This window comes from Helianthus annuus, chromosome 2 (genome assembly GCF_002127325.2).
Source record: "Helianthus annuus cultivar XRQ/B chromosome 2, HanXRQr2.0-SUNRISE, whole genome shotgun sequence".
In the NCBI taxonomy this organism is placed as follows: domain Eukaryota; kingdom Viridiplantae; phylum Streptophyta; class Magnoliopsida; order Asterales; family Asteraceae; genus Helianthus; species Helianthus annuus.
The window spans coordinates 40409371-40430612 of record NC_035434.2 but is presented as its reverse complement, the minus strand read 5'-3'; the positions used below and the strand labels follow the sequence as shown (position 1 = coordinate 40430612).

Below are 21242 nucleotides of genomic sequence, written 5' to 3'. Positions count from 1 at the left end.
AATTTCATCAGGACCGTGAGTTAGGAAAAATATCAGAGTTTAGAAAACACCGGATTTTATTTAAATAGATGAAATAAATTCATGTTTTACAAAGGTAGCTTTTAATAAGGGATAAACCCAAAAAAAAACAATATTTCTTAAGTTGATTTAATTAATAAAATAAGTCACTTCTTGAAGTCCTTTAGTGCCGGATCCAATTCTTACTCCAATCTACTGTAATTACCTGAAACGCGTTTTAAAAAGGTTTTGTCAGCGGGAAATACTGAGTGAATCATCCATTTTACTTAAAACGACGTATCTGTTATAATTCACAGTATTAAGAGAGATTATAATGTTTCTATGTCAACCAACTACCCACAGTATTTGTCACTCGACTCGTTTCGGTGACTGTGGTCATATCACTGTTGGGTCTGTTCACCCACATGTGACGTAAATCCCTATTTAGGTCCGTTCACCTAACAGGGTATCATGATTTAGGCTCGCCCACCTAATATGATAAAACAGTAGTAATGTGCACGATATCCCACATACCGGCTGTAATTGAAGACTACATAAACTTAATCACTGTATTTATAACTTTGGAAAATAAATTGGAGTATTTGTAAAACAATTGATAAATAGAGAATGACTCACATTATAAGCATGCAGTATTGATTTAACAAGTTTCCTGATTCAAGCTCTTCTGAGAATTAGCATCTATTTTGATTGTAAGTGTATGGGGTGAAGTTTAGCCTATTGGTAAGCCTGATAATCTAATTTAAGCGATAATGCATACGAAACTAGGTAATTAACTAATACAACATTTACGATAACTCACGAGATTAAAACCCTCACGACGAATGACAAAGTGCAATCACTTAAACATCCATCGGATTCACAACGAATGACAGAGTATTCCCCGAGTTCGGGTGGTACTCAAACATCCTATCGGAATCACGACTAATGACAAAGGATAACTCAATTTGAGCAGCACTTAAACATTCATCGGATAGTTTAGATCGATCGGACATTGAATCGTAGCAGCGATCGAGTTAATACCATGTATCGTAGCAGCGTTTCGGGATTGTGTGTGTTTGGTAGTAAAACGGCTATAACTCGAAGTGTAAGACGAATTTTTCCGTCGTTCCAACTCCAGAAATCAAGTCCCAAACACCCCTATTTATACACAAAATTTGACCCCCCTCGCGTGACGCGAGGGGTACCCCCTTGGGCGTCGCGTGGCGGGAGGGGTCAACTTATCTCATATGGTTGCCACGTGTGTTTGGAGTTCAGCTGAGTCGACGGAATTGATATTCTCGAATTTGACAGCAAGATATGTGGATAATCGTCGAGTAGGGAATACCCCCCCTGAGTTTTAGGGGCCCTGATCCTGATTCTGGGTATTCTGAAAATTTTAGGAGTGGTGCAGGATTACTTGGGTGTCTCAACTAGGGTTTCCTATTGGGTAAATAAAATAATAGGTAGTAGTTTTGGAGAGAGTTGTTATGGTTTGGGATAAAAAGGAATAAAATGGTGAGAAAAGAGAATGGACCCACTTTGTAACTTTAGGGTTCAACTAGAAAATCTCCTGGTATAAATTTTGGGTATAACTTTTGGGCTATTAACAATATATAATGCACTCGTGGTAAGTATAGTACCCCTAAATCAACTTTGTCCCGATGTTCCGAGATCGAATCCCAACAACTTAGCCGGGCAGAGCCCTGACATATGTTATGAGGCTCAGATCAATCGGAAAGGGTAGCGGTGATCGGGAGTTAAAACACTTATAACGGAGCAAAGCCTTATTATTATTATTATTATTATTATTATTATTATTATTATTATAGTTGAAAAAAAAATAAATAATAAAATAAAAGGTAGTATGGTAGAGATATGGGCGACGAAAGCTAGAAAAATTTGAACAACCAAAGATGTGATATGCATCCCTTTTTATACTATGTCTCAAAAGTTTTGAAGGATACACCTCAATGGACACGTACCCCATTTATTAAATTATGTTGCCACACGGCCAACACTCATATTTGTAGAATTAAGAATAAGAAACTAAATTTTATTTTATTCTTTCTTATGACACGTACAAAAATCGAAATTCTCAAATATTAATTTATTATTAATTTATTCTTATAATTAATTCACCTGGTTAACTTATTTGGCGTGTATAATTTCTAATATATAACGTTTTATAAAATAATAAATATGTCATTAGAACGAGAATATTTTTGTCTACATTTGGGTCTAAGTTTCATTAAAAATAGAGTAGTTTCAAATGCAATGTATTTTTATAGTTTAATTATTATACAGTTCCTGGCCCGTCTAGTTACTTCATATTTCTAACAGTTAACTTACTCGTAATATACCTGTTTAATAATATAAGTTTTTATACACTTTTTATTTTATTAGAAAGGTTATCTAAATTCAGGTCAATTAATTATATTATTTTAACCAACAATATATAATAGTGTTTAAAAACTATTTGGGTTGAATAATTATATTAAAATAAACTATTTACTAGTTACTAGTGGTTAATAAATTTAACCAAACCTATAATTCTTATATAAAAATAGGAACGTTACAGTTTTTGCGTTGAAAACCTAGAGGCACTATCTGTACGGTACCAAATGCACTATCTACACCGATCACAGAAGCCTCCAGCATATTTTCGACCAGAAGGAATTGAATATGCGACAACGTCGCTAGGTGGAACTTTTGAACGACTACGTTTGTGCCATCAAGTATCACCCAGGCAAGGCTAACGTTGTAGCCGATGCCCTTAGTAGAAAGTAGACGAAACCCAAACGTGTGCCAGCCTTACAGCTTACTATTCACTCAAATCTTCCTGAACAGATTCGTTCGGCTCAGGCTGAAGCGTTGAAGGAAGAAAACATTAAAGCGGAGTATTTACGGGGCATGGAGAAGCGACTCGTGGAAAGGTCTGACGGCATGTATTATTTCATGGAACGGATATGGGTTCCATTGTTTGGAGATCTCTGATCGTGATCGGCGTTTCATATCTGATTTATGGCAGTCGATGCATAAATCGTTCGGCTCACGTCTTGATATGAGTACTGCTTATCACCCACAGATGGATGGTCAAAGCGAGCGAACCATCCAGACACTTAAAGACATGCTACGAGCATGTGTGATCGATTTTGGTAAGGGCTGGGAGAAACACTTGCCACTGGTCGAGTTCTCTTACAACAACAGTTACCACACTAGCATCCAGGCAGCTCCGTTTAAAGCATTGTACGACCGAAATTGCCGTTCTCCTCTTTGTTGGGCTGAGGTGGGTAACAGCCAGATTACAGGTCCGGAACTTGTTCTTGAAACTTCTGAGAAGATTGTGCAGATCAGAAATCGTATGACGGCGGCGCGCGACCGTCAGAAAAGCTACGTTGACAAGCGTAGGAAACCCTTGGAGTTCGTTGTAGGAGATCGTGTTATGTTGAAAGTTTCACCCTGGAAGGGTGTGGTGTGCTTTGGGAAGCGCGGCAAGCTTAATCCACGCTATGTTGGGCCATTCAAGATCTTGGAATGTATTGGTAAGGTGGTGTACAAGTTCGAGTTACCTGCCGAGCTGGGTAACGTTCATGATGTTTTCCATGTTTCGCAGTTAAAGAAGTGTTTGTCCGATGAAACACTTGTAGTACCATTTCAAGAGCTGAAAATTGACGACAAGTTGCAGTTTGTCTAAGAATCAATCGAAATTATGGACCGGGAGGTCAAGGTTCGTAAGCATAGTAGGATCCCAATCGTGAGAGTTCGTTGGAACTCACGACGTGGACCAGAGTTCACGTGGGAACGCTAGGATCAGATGAAGCTCAAGTACCCTCACTTATTCCTAACTAACAAATCTAAATATGGTGTAACTGGTGAATTTCGGGACGAAATTCCCTTTCAAGTTGGGGATGATGTGGTACCCGCGGAAAATCCACAGTCATCCTCAGTTAAGGTCTTGCTATTTTGGATTACTTGTCAAATTTCGGGATGAAATTTCTTGCAAGTTGGGGATGATGTGACAATCCGAAAACTCAATGTCTTTCCCATACACATCACTAATTTAATAATTCTGTTTTACAATTTGATTCCTGTGGTGTCGAGTGTAGTTATGTGAAGGATTGATAGTTTATGTGTTATGTTTGGTGGTTGTATGTGTGTGGTGTTAAATATAATTAAATACAGTTTAATCGAGATCTAATATAAAGTTCTTCGTCACATGAAACCTCGATGAAGAAGGTGGTTCTTCGTCGTCCCTAACCTCGACGAAGAATGGATCTTCGTGGAGCATGTCTTTCGCTGTAAAAGGGCCTCGGCCTAGTATGGATTGCGGCCCAACCCTTTAAGTGTATAAACTCTTGTAATCGGTTGCTGCCGTAAAACACAAAAACCCTAAGGTCCTCTCCCCACTCTCTATGCGACGGCAGTTAGAGAATCTCGAAGCGTTGTCATTCTGGTTTATCCAAACACTTTAGAATCACGGTTAGTGTCCTCTCGTTAATGGTGTGTTATGATTCTGAGGTTGTTTTGTTATGATTTTATGTGATTAGGGTCTGTTATTGATATTGTAAACCTAGAATGGTGCATGATGAAGATCGATGATTTGAGTACAATGTCCGTGGTAATGTTGTTGGTTAATAAAAATTAGTGGCCTGATTTACATATGAGCGTCGGGGTTTTGATTGAAATCATAATTATGTATATGATTAAGGATTACGTTAAATCTGTGTATTGTGATTCAATAATAGGAATGATTAGTTGTGATGATGAATCGTATATAGGGTTTGCTTAATCGTATGTTGTAATCGTTGTTCGACCCTTTCAATCTGTTGGAAATGTATAACTGTTGGTTACGAGATCCTGACGAGCTTCAGGATGCTACGCTAAACCCTAGTCCCGACGAAGAACTGATACTTCGTCAAAAGGTGATCCCGACGAAGGACTGGTAGTTCGTCACATATCATTTCGACGAAGGATAGTCCTTCGTCGCTTGGGTTGTTCGTCGTAGGAGTAGATAGATAGGAACATTAGATAGTTTGAATGTGTGTATTGATGTGTACCTTGTTTATGCAATACGGTAGTTGCATGATGACCATACTGTTTAACGTTAAGTGACATGTGCATGGGATGTGGACTAGTACGATAATTCGGTATGTGTTACATGATAATAGTGATCTTAATGCTAGATGCAAACTGTGTATCCATACGTGACTTACTGTGTGCAAAAATGTGACTTGAATGATTGTGAAACTGATATTGTTTGGTATCCATGGTAGGGTTTGGGTTGACCAACTTGAACGGGTAATTTAACATACCGAGCAAATCAAAGGTGAGTTCATTCCTCTTGAGCATGCGTCCCGGTGGGTGGGATAGTCATTGGGTATCCCTGAGAGGGATAGGTTTTTGGGTAAATCAATGGGTATTCCTGAGAGGAATACGTCTTGTGGGTAAAATCTGGAATGTTGGATAATACACTCATCCTATCACCATTAAGTCCCATCTTGTTTGTTACCTGAGAGGTAACGGGGTATTAGTTGGTAGCGCTATCTAGGTTTAGCACCCTCACCCCGTACCTGAGAGGACGGGTGTGAACTAATGACGCAGTCATGCCCAATGCTTTGATAGGAGCATTGGGAAATGGGCAAAATAAATATGGAGCCGTCTTGTATTCGAGGTATTATCAACATTATAATCAATGAACTAAACTAAACACTTGGTAACCAACGTTTTCGTAAAACTATGAACTCACCAGCGTTGTCTGATACACTTGTTGTATGCTCGCAGGTCGTTAGGTACTATGGAAAAAGGAATTTACTGTCTGGATGGCTGGAGTGGTCATGGGTCGTACTGCTTGGATTTGCAAGATTGGTTTAATGATTTCACGTACTTTGGTTTTTGAAACGATTAAACAGTGTTTAACTATTTGCTTCCGCTGAACATGTTAAACTTGAATATGTTATGAATGTTTTATCTTTTTGAATGGAAACTTTGTTTTATAACTTGATCTTAGTTCAATGTCATTGGTGGCTAGATCCTAGTATGTCACACGCCTAGCGGGGTTTCCGTATGTGGTATTTGGGGGGTGTGACAGATATTTAGTCTTGCATGCTAGTATGATTATATGACTTAGCATACAATTAACATGTGGATTTGAGATATTATTCATACTTATGCTATGTAGATAAACTTTTATGTTCACTGATATAATTTGTGTTGAAGGATATTTTATACATGTTGCAGGAAATATTTGATGATGATTTTGAAAGAAAAGACTTAGGGTGGATTTAGATACTTACCTAGTTTTAATTTATGCATTTTAATATTGTTAGTTTTGAAATTCCAATTGGTGTACTTTCCATTTTCACGAACAATGTAATGCTTCATTTAGTGAAATGAAATGAAATTTTGAATTTTAAGGTATTGTCGTAAATTTAGTGTTTTGTTGTCTTTGAGCAACCTATTACGTATCGCCTCGATGTTTCCGCCATCGGTTGGGATGTGACAAAAAATATTGTAAGGAATTACTTATCTCTGTTCCAAAGAAGTTTCTACAAATTGTGGCATCCATCGAGCAGTATTCAAAAGTGGATAAAATGACATTTGAAGAAGCAATGGGTAGGAATACAACATTTAAAGAACGTCTCAAGTGCTAAAATGAACCAGAGAACAATAATATGTTAATGGCAAGTTCAGACAATCATTTCGGAAATTAGAATCATGGAAAATGACATGGCGATCAAAGCCATGGTAGAGGACATAGACGAACTTCATTTAGAGGACATGGATGAAATATGGATCGAGGAAACAGAGACATGAGCGAGTTCAACACTAAGTGTTATGAACGTGGTGAATTCAGTTATTTTGTGTACGAGTATAGCAAGCAAAAAAACAAAGAAAAAGAGAAGGATGAAGAGGCTCATCTCGCATTGGAAGAATAACCAATGCTACTGCAAGTCGATCAAGTTGAAGACCTTCGTTAAACTATATTTAGTTTAAGGGGGAGCACTGATGTTTAAACTAAATATATAGGTCATTCTATAATTAGTAGATAGTTAGTTTATGTTGTAATTTGATTGTTAAACAAGTGCAAGGACCGACACCGACAAAGCAAAAGATTGTAACCTACAAAATAAAGGAATCGACAACTCCAAGAGACACGACGTTCCTGAATTGGAGGCAAACATCAGACACGATTAAGAGTCACGTCGATCAAGGAAAGGATCCAATGGTTCACTCACACCTGTTCATTTAGTATAAACAGGGTTTGTTTATTTCATTTATAATCATTAGAATCACCTATACTTTCATATTCAATATAGTCATTCATTCGATTGTTTGTAGTTTATCATTGTGTTTTGACCAACACGTGGCAACTAGCGGAGCTTGAGAAGTCACCGCCTAATATAACCATATACGAAGAGTCATTCGAAAAGATGTTCACTACCCGTACACCAAGGTTCTTGGGACTGAACCGTGGTTCATGTATATGGCCAACTAAGTCTTACTGGAAAGACATGATTATTGGAGTAACCGACACGGGAATTTGGCCCGAAAGTGAGAGTTTTAATGAAAAGGGGATGTTCGAGGAACCATCAAGATGGAAAGGTATAGCACCGCGCGCACATTTAGCAATGCACAAAGTCCAATGGCCATCCGACACAGAAGTATCCGCAACTACTGATGTTCTAGTCGACATGGATCAAGCGATTTCAGAGTCAATATAATTTCTTTATCAATACGGTTTGACAACATACCTTTGTTTAAAGACGAAATCGCCATCACATGAATTTCCGCCATAGAAAAAGGAACCTTTGTAATTTGTGTTGATGGAAATGATGGAGCTATAGCCAACATACACAATGGTGCACCATGGATCATGACCGTAGGTGCAGGCATATTGGACCGAAGTTACATAGCAACACTAGAGCTAGGAAATGGGATGACTTTTGAAGGAATCTCATACTTCCCAATGAGTGTTTCTATTACTAACAAACATTTGTTTAATGGAAATAATAACACACAAATAGTTGGTTATAATTATTTTTCCCCGAGACTAGGTTAGAGGAAAAGTAGCACTATGTGATGATAGAAATTTGTATCATAATAGGCAGATGCAAGCTGTAATATTATCAGTTACATATGTTGCAATTTTCTTGTGTGAATCGTTGTTTTTAGATCCCGAAGAGTATTCTATACCAGGTATAGTGCTGCATACTAGCTACGTGAAAACAATAAAGGAATATGCAATAACCAGTCATAACACAATTGTGAGAAATATGAGATTTGGGCTAACTAAGATAGGAATGGGACCCGCTCCACAAATGGCGTTTTTCTCTTCGGGAGGACTAGATCAGATTAATCCAAGATCCGATTAATCCAAGTGTGTTAAAGCCTAATATTCTCGCTCTGGGTGTGGATGTGTTAGGAGTTTTTAGAAAAGATGTATCTTATACGGATGTGGAAAAATATAAGTTATTAACGAATTACGCACTTATATCGGGCACATCGATGGCAACACCACATGTAGCTGGATTTGCAGCTCTAGTAAAGGGGGTCCATCACGACTTATCCATCGTGACATGAATCTAGCTGCCATTTGATAACTTTGTGTTAGTTAAATTGCTACTGATTGAACAAGAAAATGAGCTGAAACAGAAGTGAAGAGACAGAAACAGAAACAGTTAACGAGTGAACCGGGCTTGTGTTTAACACAATTCCCTTAAACAGATTCGTCGTCTGTTCCCAGGGTACGCCGGTTCGAAGCAGCACCGCGCACTGCCGGACTTGAGCACTTGCCTGAAAATAAACAGGAGCTGTGTTGCGAGAAACTGAGATAGATGAGAGAAGCTGTTCGTGTGTCTCAACTGATCTGTCTAGTCTTCGATTTATAGGGCTGGAATCATAACCGAAATCAACACAATAAAGACCAAATAATGGTCATTAGTATGTCGGTTACGAGGGCCAGAACAATAACCGAAATCAACAAGATAAAGACCAAATAATGGTCATTAGTATGTCGGTTACGAAACTGATAATTAGTTAGAATTTGAAAACGAAATAATGATCTTCATTCATTTCAGTTTCAAAAACAGAAAGTCAAGAGTGCAAAAAACCGCTCCATGCGGACCCAGGTTTTTGGAACCGCATTCGTGTCCGCAAGACATGCGGGCATACGCGAGTTCAACTAATTCCAGTTCCATTTTTTGCACCCCCCCTGCGCACGCGTGGGTAGGGCTTGTGGTAAAACATGACATATAGATATATTAGTGAGGTAAACCTTTTACCTTATAAATACTCTATTCTTTTGTTCCCACTCCAATGTGGGACAAGGAGTTTTACCAAATTGAGACTTCCATTCACCACACACAAATTTCCAACAATCCCCCACATGAATGGAGGTCGATCTCAGAAACAACATAATTCCTTATTACATTTCAGCAGTTGAGTTTTTCATACGATAGGTAGGTGCTACCCTTTGAACCTTCGCTCATGAAATGCACTTAGCCCACTAGCTCTGAGTCGAACTCGATGTCTTTGAACTCGTGTGCCGTTTGTGTAGACGACAATGCACTTCACACAAGACTCTCCCTGACAAAGTCAAGTCCTCATAGTTATGTTCGTTATGGTCATGAACATGATGCCTGGTTCTGCGAGAGCCATTATGTATTGTGCCCCAACAATACCCTTCGAAGCAACCCACTTCTCTCTCACATAGGTGATTCACTATGTATGTTTACCTTAGTCGAATCATTAAAAGCCATAGGCTTAGCCTCACACTTGTCACTTTTAGGAATGGACTAGGAAGTTTATAAATCTTTATAATAAACTACCTTATTAAATGCGTAGGGTTATCCCCCCACATTGACCTTGCTTATTCATACAATTAGGTTTTCCTATTGAACTCAATTCTTGGGATCTCTAGTCTATTGAGTTAGGTTTCCATCATATGAACTTCATTTTTCAAGGGCTTCAGTCCCATTCCCATGGACGACGTCTGTACTAACTCTCTACTTAGGCCTTTTGTCAGCGGATCCGCAATATTATCCTATGACCTCACGTAGTCCACAGTGATAATTCCTGTAGAGATTAGTTGTCGTATCGTATTATGTCTACATTTGATATGTCTGTTCCTACCATTATACATTGTGCTACGAGCTCTGCCAAGTGCCGATTGGCTATCACAATGTATACAAATGGTCGTTGCTGGCTTAGGCCATCTTGGTATATCCTCAACAAATTGACGTAGCCATTCTGCCTCTTCACCTGCTTTATCTAAAGCGATGAACTCAGATTCCATCGTGGATCTAGCAATAACTGTTTATTTGATGATTTCCACGATATCGCTGCACCTCCAAGTGTGAATACATACCCACTTGTTGCTCTGGAATCATTCGTGTCAGATTTCTAATTTGCATCGCGTGTTCTTCTATAACTGCTGGATATCTGTTATAATGCAACCCGTATTCCCAAGTGTATCTTAAGTAGCGAAGCAACCGAGTGATACAGTTCTAATGCATTGAACTTGGGTTGCTTGTGTATCTACTTAGCTTGCTCACAGCTATGTCTGGCCTAGTACAACTCATAAAATACATCAAGCTACCAATAATTCTTGAGTATTCCAACTGGTTTACGGGTTCACCTCTATTCTTGGCTAGATGTTGACTTGTGTCAAGTGGAGTTCTAGCTTCATTAGAGTCATTTGCATTGAACTTCTCAAGAATTTTGTCCACATAGTGGGATTGACTTAAAACGAGTCCACTTTGGGTTCGCGTGATTTTGACCCCCAAAATCACATCCGCTAGACCTATGTCTTTCATGTCAAATCTTGCTTTTAGCATGTTCTTTGTAGACTTTATGATTTTGTCATCGCTTCCAGCAATGAGCATATCATCTACATATAGACACAAAATGACATATCCATCAGATGTATCCTTCACATACACACACTTGTCACATTCATTGATTTTGAACCCAGCATCAAGCATGACATGATCAAACTTTTGATGCCATTGTTTTGGATCTTGTTTCAATCCATACAAGGATTTCACAAGCTTACACACTTTCTTTTCTTGCCCAATAGCTGTGAAGCCTTCGGGTTGCTCCATGTAGATTTCTTCCTCTAGAATTCCATTCAAGAAAGCTGTTTTCACATCCATTTGTTGAACTTCCAAATTTCTAATTGCGGCAATGGCAAGCACCAACCTGATGGTTGTTATTTGCATAACTGGCGAATATGTATCAAAGTAATCTAAACCTTCTCGCTGTTTATAACCTTTAATCACCAACCTTGCTTTGTACTTATCGATGGTTCCATCTGGTTTCATCTTCTTCTTGAAGATCCATCGATATCCTAGTGGTTTACATCCTTAAGGAAGATCCACTAGTTCCCAAGTATGGTTCTGTAAGATAGAGTCTATCTCACTTTTGATTGCCTCCCTCCACTGAAGTCCTTCTGAGGAATGTACCATTTGTTGGTACGTTTGAGGTTCATCTTCTACCATATAGGTAAGAAACTCAGGTTCAAAGGATTTTTTCAGTCCTTTTCCGTTTACTTTTCCTGATTTCAACTTCCTCATTCTTAGATTGTTCTCGAGGTTCATCATTTTCAACTACACCCTCGGGAACAATTTCCTCAACCGGTCTAGAAGAACTCGGTTCACTTCCATCTAAGCATGGGAACACATATTCAAACCACGTTGCATCCTTAGATTCGATTATGGTGCCTTTGCATATTCCAGGGTTCTTGAAATCATGCACGATAAAACGATAAGGACCATAAGGACGGGTGTATCCTATAAGTACACAATCCACCGTTTTGGGACCATTTAGTAGGCGCTTAGGCGGTGTGACCACTACCTTAGCTAGACATCCCCCTACTTTCAAGGATTTATATGGTGCTTTCTTTCCCGTCCACAATTCGTAAGGCATTACATTCTTTTTCTTATTGGGTATCATGTTCAACACATAATTTGCCGATAAGATTGCTTCCCCCCCCACATGTTTTGGTTTACACCAGAACTTATCATCATGGCATTCATCATTTCTTTCAAGGTACGATTTTTCCGTTCCGCTATACCATTTGATTGAGGGGAGTAAGGAGCTGTGAGTTCGTGGATGATTCCACTTTTTGCACATACGTCAATAAAAGGTGAAACATATTCACCTCCTCGGTCGCTCCTTACGATTTTGATTTTCCGATTTAGTTGATTCTCAACTTCGGCTTTGAACAAGATAAACTTGTCAACAGCCTCGTCCTTACTCTTAAGTAAGTACACATAGCAATACCTTGTACTATCATCAATAAACGTGATGAAGTACTTGTTCCCACCACGAGTAGGAATTGCTTTTAGATCACACACATCAGTGTGGATCATCTCGAGGGGTTCGGTGATTTGTTCAACCTTTTTGAATGACGATTTTGTTTGTTTTGCTTCTATGCAAGTTTCACATTTATTAATTGAGTCGATATCGAATGTTGGTATGCAATCAAGTTTGATTAAACGACGAATGGAGTTATAATTTACGTGACCTAGTCTACCATGCCAAAGATTAGAAGACTCAATCAAATAAGTAGAACTAGTAGCGTTTTCTTTCATTGCATTCATGACAATTACATTTAGTTTAAACATTCCATTGAGGGCATAGCCCTTACCAACATACACACCATTTTTGGTCAACACGACCTTATCCGACTCAATCACCATTTTGAACCCAAACTTGTTCAACTGCCATCCCGACACAAGGTTCTTACGAATTTCGGGAACATACAACACATTGGACAAGGTGAGCTCCTTTCCCGAAGTCATCTTCAAAACCACGTTCCCCTCGCCTTTAATTTCGGCCGTTGCAGAGTTACGCATAAAGACCTTTTCGCCATTTGTCACCTCCTTGAAGGTGTTGAAAAGGCTATTGTCGGAACACACATGACGAACCAATCCTTGTTATTTTGCCCAACCAAATTAACTTCGGTCACCAAAATCGAAAGATCCGTGACCATGGTAACAAGTTTGTCGACTTCATGAACCATGTTCACTTGTCGATCATTTTCCTTCTTGGGAAGCTTGCATTCGCTGGCCTTGTGGCCTTGCTTTTGACAATTATTACAAGTTCCTTGGAACTTCTTTTTCCCAACACCTCCTTTCGGACCAAGGTTGGAGCGTTTCCCATGACCCTTCTTTCCACCCTTTCCACTGTCCTTGTTTTTTCCCTTTGAAGATTGGCCATGTTCAACAAGATTGGACTTCACAGTTTCAGGGCCATCAGTCTTTTTAAGGCCACTTTGTTATCTTCTTCAATCCGAAGACGAACAACAAGATCTTCAATGGTCATCTCCTTTCGCTTATGCTTGAGATAGTTCTTGAAATCAACCCAGCTTGGTGACAGTTTTTCGATCATTGCAGCAACTTGGAATGTCTCGCTGAGCATCATTCCTTCCGCATGAATATCATGAAGAATAACCCGCAACTCTTGGACTTGGCTCATGACAGTTTTAGAGTCAATCATTTTGAAGTCCAAGAACTTAGCCACCACGAATTTCTTAGTGCCCGCATCTTCTGTTTTGTATTTGCGATCCAAAGACTCCCACAATTCTTTGGCAGTCTTGGCTTTGAAATACACATTATACATTGTGTCCACCAAACCATTCAAGATAAAGTTGCGGCACAGGAAATCCAAATGATTCCAAGCATGTATCGCGCTCACAGTTTGAGCATCCATTTCCCCTTCATCAACATGGGGTTTCGGTTCAGTCAAGAACCTTGCCAGATTCAGCGTGGTCAGATAAAAGAACATCTTTTGCTGCCAATGTTTGAAATTCACACCACTGAATTTCTATGGTTTCTCAGCATGCGACACTACATTAGGCAGTGGTGTCACCAGACCAGTTGTTACAGCAACAGCGGAAGTCATGACAGCAGTCACGACTGTAGAAACAGCAGTGGTCACAGGGGTTTCCATTCTGAAAATAAACAGGAACAATCAGTAAATAAAATATGTTTAAGCTTGTTAGTTAAATTGCTACTGATTGAACAAGAAAATGATCTGAAACAGAAGTGAAGAGACAGAAACAGAAACAGTTAACGAGTGAATCGGGCTTGTGTTTAACACAATTCCCTTAAACAGATTCGTTGTCTGTTCCCAGGGTACGCCGGTTCGAAGCAGCACCGCGCACTGCCGGACTTGAGCACTTGCCTGAAAATAAACAGGAGCTGTGTTGCGAGAAACTGAGATAGATGAGAGAAGCTGTTCATGTGTCTCAACTGATCAGTCTAGTCTTCGATTTATAGGGCTGGAATCATAACCGAAATCAACACAATAAAGACCAAATAATGGTCATTAGTATGTCATTCATTTCAGTTTCAAAAACAGAAAGTCAAGAGTGCAAAAAACCGCTCCACGCGGACCCAGGTTTTTGGAACTGCATTCGTGTCCGCAGGATGTGCGGGCATACGCGAGTTCAACTAATTCTGGTTCCATTTTTTGCACCCCCCCTGCGCACGCGCAGGTAGGGCTTGTGGTAAAACATGACATATAGACATATTAGTGAGGTAAACCTTTTACCTTATAAATACTCTATTCTTTTGTTCCCACTCCAATGTGGGACAAGGAGTTTTACCAAATTAAGACTACCAATCATAACACACAAATTTCCAACACTTTGTTAACAACTGCAACCAAGAGAGACAACACGCATGGAACCAATTGAGACCAAATGAACGGAGGCATGGCCACACTACTAGAATCTGGGCATGCCATGTCAATCCTAACGGAGCCATGGACCCTGGACTCGTGTACGATATAGGTACCCAAGACTACATTGATTTCTTATGTGGTCTTGGATATACGGCTAACCAAATGAGTACTATCTTAATAAGTAGTCAATGGAGTTGTGAAAACCGAACTACCCTTCGTTTATCGCTAATTTCTCTAACCTGGCCCCTTTTTTGTCCAAAAAGCAGTTCACAAGGACGGTTAAAAATGTTGGAGACAATGCATCATGCTATTCTGATGGTTCTGAATCAGTGGCGGATCTTACCCGTTGAACGTCCCTGGGCCGAAAGACACGGGCACTAAAAAACGCCCGGGCCGAACACAGTATATATAAAAAATTTCGATCGAAATGCGGAAAATTAGCACTACAGCCGAAAAACTTGCCAGGGCCGTGGCTCTGGCACGGGCCTTCTAAGAACCGCCCCTGTTCCGAATGGAATGATGCTCAAAGTGGAACCTAACACTATCAAATTCAGAGTCGGGTTTGAGTCGGATATTGATAATCTCAATCATATACCTAGTTGTAAAACCATGTTTCACGGTTGGTTTTTTTCTTTTAGTTTTGGTCGGTCGGTTTCAAAAAAATCAAACCATAAGGAACAATTTGGGTTGAGGATTATATCGAAAGCCGGCTGTATAAAACCGGACAGGAAGATTGATATAATATTAGGCATCATTACTTATTGTTTTTTTATGCATTGAGTTTAATTTGATTAAAATTGGTTATGTGTTTTCTTAAACTGTTTTCCTTGATCAAACTTTGAGCATTGTAATATAAAAAGGATCACATGGATACTTAAAAAATATGATTTCGTTGTTAATTTTTTTAGGATTGTACAACATGAATATCAAATACATGATAAATGGTTTGTTGATTCTTTTGCAACTTAAAAACATTCCCCACCCTTTATTATTTTTAGGTAGCTTATTTTTATGTATATTGACAACAATTTTAATTTTATGTATTATGCATTTCATATAAAGACTCAATAATTCCCAAATCGAACCAAATCGTTTGTAACGGTCCGGTTTGATTCGGTTTTAAATTTCAACGGTTTGATTTCGGTTTTAAATTTTCGGAGAAAGAACCGACGATCAACATTACCAATGGAAATACACAATATTTCGTCCACGATTTCCTTTTGCGACCGAATGCCGACAACATATACACAGATGGTTTTATAGGCGGACTCCTATCGGAATGGAACTTGGTAATTTGTGGCATATGTGATATAAACGAACATAAAAGAACATAAATAAATGAACATCACCGAAAGCAATGAACAAACACAAACAAACGTAAATCAATGAACATAACCAAACACAAATGGAAACGGATATAGGGTACCTAAAAATAGATATAAACAATTGTGAATTAAAAACACACCAAAGCAAATGAATCAACGTAAATAAATCAACATAATCAAATGGAAATTAACAAACATGGGTTGAATAAAAGATTAAAAAAATAATTACAAGTTGGTTAAAGGAGTAATAAAAATGAATTGTAATGAGTTGATCGAAAAAAAAAAAAAACCAAAACAAAAATATATGGGGTTTACTAATTAAGAAAAGGAGAAAAAAAATACAATATGTTGATTAAAAGAAATAAATAAATGAATCTACACCACATTTGATATATACTTTTTTCCATTTACACTCTTAAAAGAAACTCACCAAAAAAATCAAATTAGTAGACGATAAAGAAACAAGAATAGTATGCAATGAGAATAAATGTAAAGAAAATTGGACACTTAATTAGTTACGGTTACAGTTGTCTTCCTAGTAATGTTACAAACGTTATCTACCAAAGATTAAAGTTTCAAAAATTACACTTAGATTAAAATTTTACATGTTATCTAAGGAATTGAATTAAATATCTACTTTTTAGCCTTATTTTAAGATGTGTGTATAAAATTCTAGCAGAGAATTTGTTCCTAATTAAGCAATAGACAGATATAACGGTTAATCCTATGTCACATCACTATGGATGTTTAGATTTCACCAATGTTATCATCTTATCTTATGTCTCATGGACCTTGAAACACACGTCAAAGAAAAAGACCTTGTTATTAACTCAAAATAGTATGAGACAGAAGACAAAACTTATATATATCTTTCTCTTTTTGTTAAACCATCATCACCTGAAAATAAACATACTTGGCCATGACAAGGTTTTTAAGCTCGTCCGTTTTCTTGGTTCAGCTAATAATGCTGCTACCATGGCTCAGCATTGCATCGTTAGAGCCTAAAAAGTCGCAAACGTATATCATCCACATGGACCATTCACTAAAACCGGAACACTTCTCTAACCATGAGTCATGGCACCAACACACAGTTAAGTCCCTATCATCGGCTTGTGTAGAAGACAAGGAAACGTTTCTATACTCTTATACTCATGTCATGCATGGGTTTAGCGCGAAGCTCACTTCGTGTCAACTAGCCGAGCTTGAGAAGTTGCCGGCCCATATAACCACATACAAAGAGTCATTTGGAAAGATGTTCACTACACATACACCAAGGTTCTTGGGACTGAACCGTGGTTCGGGTATATGGCCAACCGCGTCTTACGGGAAAGACGCGATTATTGGAGTCATCGACACGGGAATTTGGCCCGAAAGTGAGAGTTTTAATGATAAGGGGATGTCCGAGGTACCATCAAGATGGAAAGGTAAGTGTGAAAATGGCACCGCTTTTAGCCCATCTCTTTGCAACAACAAGTTGATCGGGGCTCGATCATTTAGCAAAGGACTTCAGGCTGCAGGCATTAATATCTCAACCGAGTACGACTTTGACTCAGCTAGAGATTACTTCGGTCACGGCTCGCACACATCATCCACAGCTGCAGGTAATGAAGGACGGAACCAGGGGTCTAGAGTGCTAACCATGGTCACCAAAACTTGTATTTTTATATATAAAATTTCTTTTTTTTTAATAAAATCAAGGGTTGGACCTTAGTTCTAATTAGTAAATGATAAAATCCTGTTATAACCCGATTAAAAAGTTTTGGTCCGTTCCTGCAGGTAATTACGTATATGGTGCTAGTCACTTTGGTTATGCAAACGGTGTTGCAAAGGGTATAGCACCGCGTGCACATTTAGCAATGTACAAAGTCCTATGGTTATCCGACACGGAAGTATCCGCAGCTACTGATGTTCTAGCCGGTATGGATCAAGCTATATCTGATGGGGTTGATATAATGTCTTTGTCACTAGGGTTTGACAACACACCTTTGTTTAAAGATGTAATCGCCATCGCATCACTTTCCGCCATAGAGAAGGGAATCGTTGTGGTTTGTGCAGCTGGAAATGATGCAGCTCCAGCCAGCATACACAATGGTGCACCATGGATCATGACCGTAGGTGCAGGCACATTGGACCGGAGTTACATAGCAACACTAGAGCTAGGAAACGGGTTGAATTTTGAGGGCACTTCATACTTCCCAATGAGTGTTTCTATTACTAATAGACATTTGTATTACGGAAGTAATGACACACGAGTAGGGGGTTGTAAGTATTTACCCCGAGACCAGGTTAAAGGAAAAGTAGTATTGTGTGATGATAGTAATTTGGATCTTAATGGACAGATGCAAACAGTAATATTATCAGGGGCATATGCTGCAATATTCTTATCTGAATCGCTGTTATTGGATCCCGAAGAGTATTCTTTACCGGGTGTAGTACTACATACTCGCTACGCGAAAGCAATAAAGGAATACGCAACGACTAGTAACAACACAATTGTGAAAAGTATGAGATTTGGGCTAACTAAGACAGGAACAGGACCCGCTCCACAAGTGGCGTATTTCTCTTCACGAGGACCAGATCCGATTACTCCAAGTGTTTTAAAGCCCGATATTCTCGCTCCGGGTGTGGATGTGTTGGGTGCAGTTAGACCAGATGTGTCTTACATCGAAGCGGGAAGGTATGAGTTAGTGTCGAATTACATGCTTATGTCAGGTACATCGATGGCGGCACCACATGTAGCTGGAATTGCAGCTCTTGTAAAGGCGGTCCATCGTGACTGGAGTCCAGCAGCCATTCGATCAGCTATGGTTACAACCGCAACCAAAACAGATAATACTCTTGGAACCATTCGAGACCAATGGAATGGAGAGATAGCTACACCGCTAGCATTTGGGGCAGGCCTTGTCAATCCTAACGGAGCGATGGACCCTGGACTCATATACGATATGGGTCCACAAGACTACATTAATTTCTTATGTGGTCTTGGATATACTGCTACACAAATGAGTACTATCTTAAGAAGTAGTCAATGGAGTTGTGAAAACCGAACTGATCTAAACTACCCAACGTTTATCGCTAATTTCTCTAACCAAACAACCTTGTTGTCTGAAAAGCAGTTCACGAGGACCGTTAGAAATGTCGGAGACCACGCATCCACTTATCGGGCTTCTCTAAAGGTTCCACCTGGAATGATACTGGAGGTAGAGCCTAACACAATCAAATTCACGAATAAGTATCAGGAACAAAAGTTTGTACTAACCATACGAGTCGGCCAACATATTCCTAAAGTGAATTACGGGTATCTTGAATGGATCGATGAGCATAACCACATTGTATCAAGCCCTATTGTAGTCCTCAAAGATTAACATCTCTTGAACCTTCAGCTATTCCTTATGGAGCAAAAATCAGAGTTTGGTGACTTAAGCTGGATTTATGTTACCATTTCTTATTATGAATTGATAAACTGAGTAATCTTTCAATGTAGCTTAGAAATCTTTGATATCTCATATTGTACTTTCTAAGTTCAAGAGTTTAATTTGGTAACATTTCATTTCAATAATGCATTATCCCGACTAGTTTCATTCCCCTATCTTTTCCTCCCGAAGATTCCTTATCTCATCAATTAATACTCACAGTCTAACAACTAGTAAGTAGTATCAAAGCAACAACGTTGCAAGTTATGGCCAAGTATATGTAGACAAAGATTGGGGACAGTATCGCACTTACATGCGTTGAGGTGGTGTTCGCACCGGGTTTGGTTCAAGTATTGGTAATCCCAGTCATATACCTAGTTGTAAAACCGTGTCCCATACCCACCAAGTTATGTATATGACAGGTAATTACACGTCGGGTATCGGGTATACCCACTAGCTAGTTTTTGAAAAATATACTAGTTCGGATTTAAAATTACATATTTTTCTTACCGTTCTTGTTTTATACAATTTTAACTTCTTAACAACGTTTTGGGTAGGTGCTAAAATTGTTCTTCACTATCGTCTTTCTAGAGCGGTCGAGACTAGCGTGTACAAATCGTTTCTCTAAGATGGTAGAGAGTGCCACAACATCTCTGTAATGAAGTAAATATATCAAGGTAGAAGATATATATGTGTGTATATATAATATATAGAGGAAGATTCATTTGAAAAGAAATTTAATTTGAGAAGAAAAAGAAGAAAGGGCATATTAGTAAAATGCTATTTTATTTATAACTCATATGATTAATTTTTCTCTCTTTAATTAATTAGTTAACTAATCATTAATTATCCTACATATAATCTACAAAACCTACACATATCAAAATTTTTTCCTACATATACCCTATACATTATAGAATTTTATCCTACACAATCGAAATTTATCCTACACACCTCAACATATATCCTACACAACTCGTAATTTATTCTACACTTTAAATTAAGTTTTTTTTTTATTTGAAAAAAGTATATATTTTAAAAAGGAGTTACAAATTTAATTTAGCTAGTTATTAAAGGGAAAGAATACAAATTAATGATTTATGTAAGTTTACCAATATACTCTTATATTAAAATTAAACACAAATATTAAATGAAGAAAAATAAAGCATTCTTATTGGTTGAAACTTCTTCTTTTTTCTTCTTACAAAAAAATTTTTCTCATTTGAACCCTCCACTAGTCAACTAATCATTAATTATCCTACATATAATCTACAAAACCTACACATATCAAAATTTTCCTACAAATACCCTATACATTAATAGAAGGTTATCCTACACAGTCGAAATTTATCCTACACACCTCGAAATATATCCTACACAACTCGTAATTTATCCTACACAACTAGTAATTTATTCTACACTTAAAATTAAGTTGTTTTTTTAATTTGGAAAAAATATATATTTTGAAAAGGAGTTACAAATTTAATTTAGTTAGTTATTAAAGGGGAAGAATACAATTTAATGATTTATGTAAGTTTATCAATACACCCTTATATTAAATTAAACGCAAATATTAAATAAAGTAAAATAAAGCATTTTTATTGGTTGAAACTTTTTTTTTTCTTCTTAAAGAAAAATTCTTCTCATTTGAACCCTCCACATAATATATATTAGCAATAATCTTACGTCTTACTATTGTATGTACATGATCGTTATTTTACTAGTAGAATAATGATCTAATAAAATAACGATCACCACTTACAAGTTACACATATCAAGTTAGTAACAAAAGTTTACAATGAGGCTTACATCAATACTT

The 21242-nt window shown here is 38.1% G+C and overlaps 2 protein-coding genes across 2 annotated transcripts; one reads left to right on the top strand and one right to left on the bottom strand.

Annotated features, from left to right (window-relative positions):
* Positions 1-12874: 12874 nt before the first annotated feature.
* On the bottom strand, positions 12875-14243 carry LOC110888547. Its single transcript, XM_022136072.1, has 4 exons — positions 14185-14243; positions 13870-13951; positions 13303-13791; positions 12875-13201 (listed from the first exon to the last, which is right to left on the bottom strand). The coding sequence occupies exons 1-4, from the start codon at positions 14241-14243 to the stop codon at positions 12875-12877; spliced, it is 957 nt and encodes a 318-aa protein (XP_021991764.1).
* A 2694-nt stretch (positions 14244-16937) lies between these two features.
* Positions 16938-19597, top strand: LOC110888538 (subtilisin-like protease SBT3). The gene is made up of 2 exons (XM_022136063.2): positions 16938-17611; positions 17787-19597. Exons 1-2 carry the CDS (start codon positions 16975-16977, stop codon positions 19373-19375), a joined length of 2226 nt encoding a protein of 741 aa, XP_021991755.1. The 5' UTR covers positions 16938-16974; the 3' UTR covers positions 19376-19597.
* Positions 19598-21242: the final 1645 nt, after the last annotated feature.

What these genes read in the sequence shown, in the direction of transcription:
- LOC110888547 (XM_022136072.1), bottom strand. Translation starts at nt 14,243, where the DNA reads ATGAACAGCTTCTCTCATCTATCTCAGTTTCTCGCAACACAGCTCCTG. An exon ending in CAGCTCCTGTTTATTTTCAG is followed by an intron (nt 13,952 to 14,184) that starts GCAAGTGCTCAA and finishes GTTTATTTTCAG; the next exon opens with AATGGAAACCCCTGTGACCA. An exon ending in TTGCTGTAACAACTGGTCTG is followed by an intron (nt 13,792 to 13,869) that starts GTGACACCACTG and finishes AAACATTGGCAG; the next exon opens with CAAAAGATGTTCTTTTATCT.
- LOC110888538 (XM_022136063.2), top strand. Translation starts at nt 16,975, where the DNA reads ATGCTGCTACCATGGCTCAGCATTGCATCGTTAGAGCCTAAAAAGTCG. An exon ending in CACATCATCCACAGCTGCAG is followed by an intron (nt 17,612 to 17,786) that starts GTAATGAAGGAC and finishes CCGTTCCTGCAG; the next exon opens with GTAATTACGTATATGGTGCT.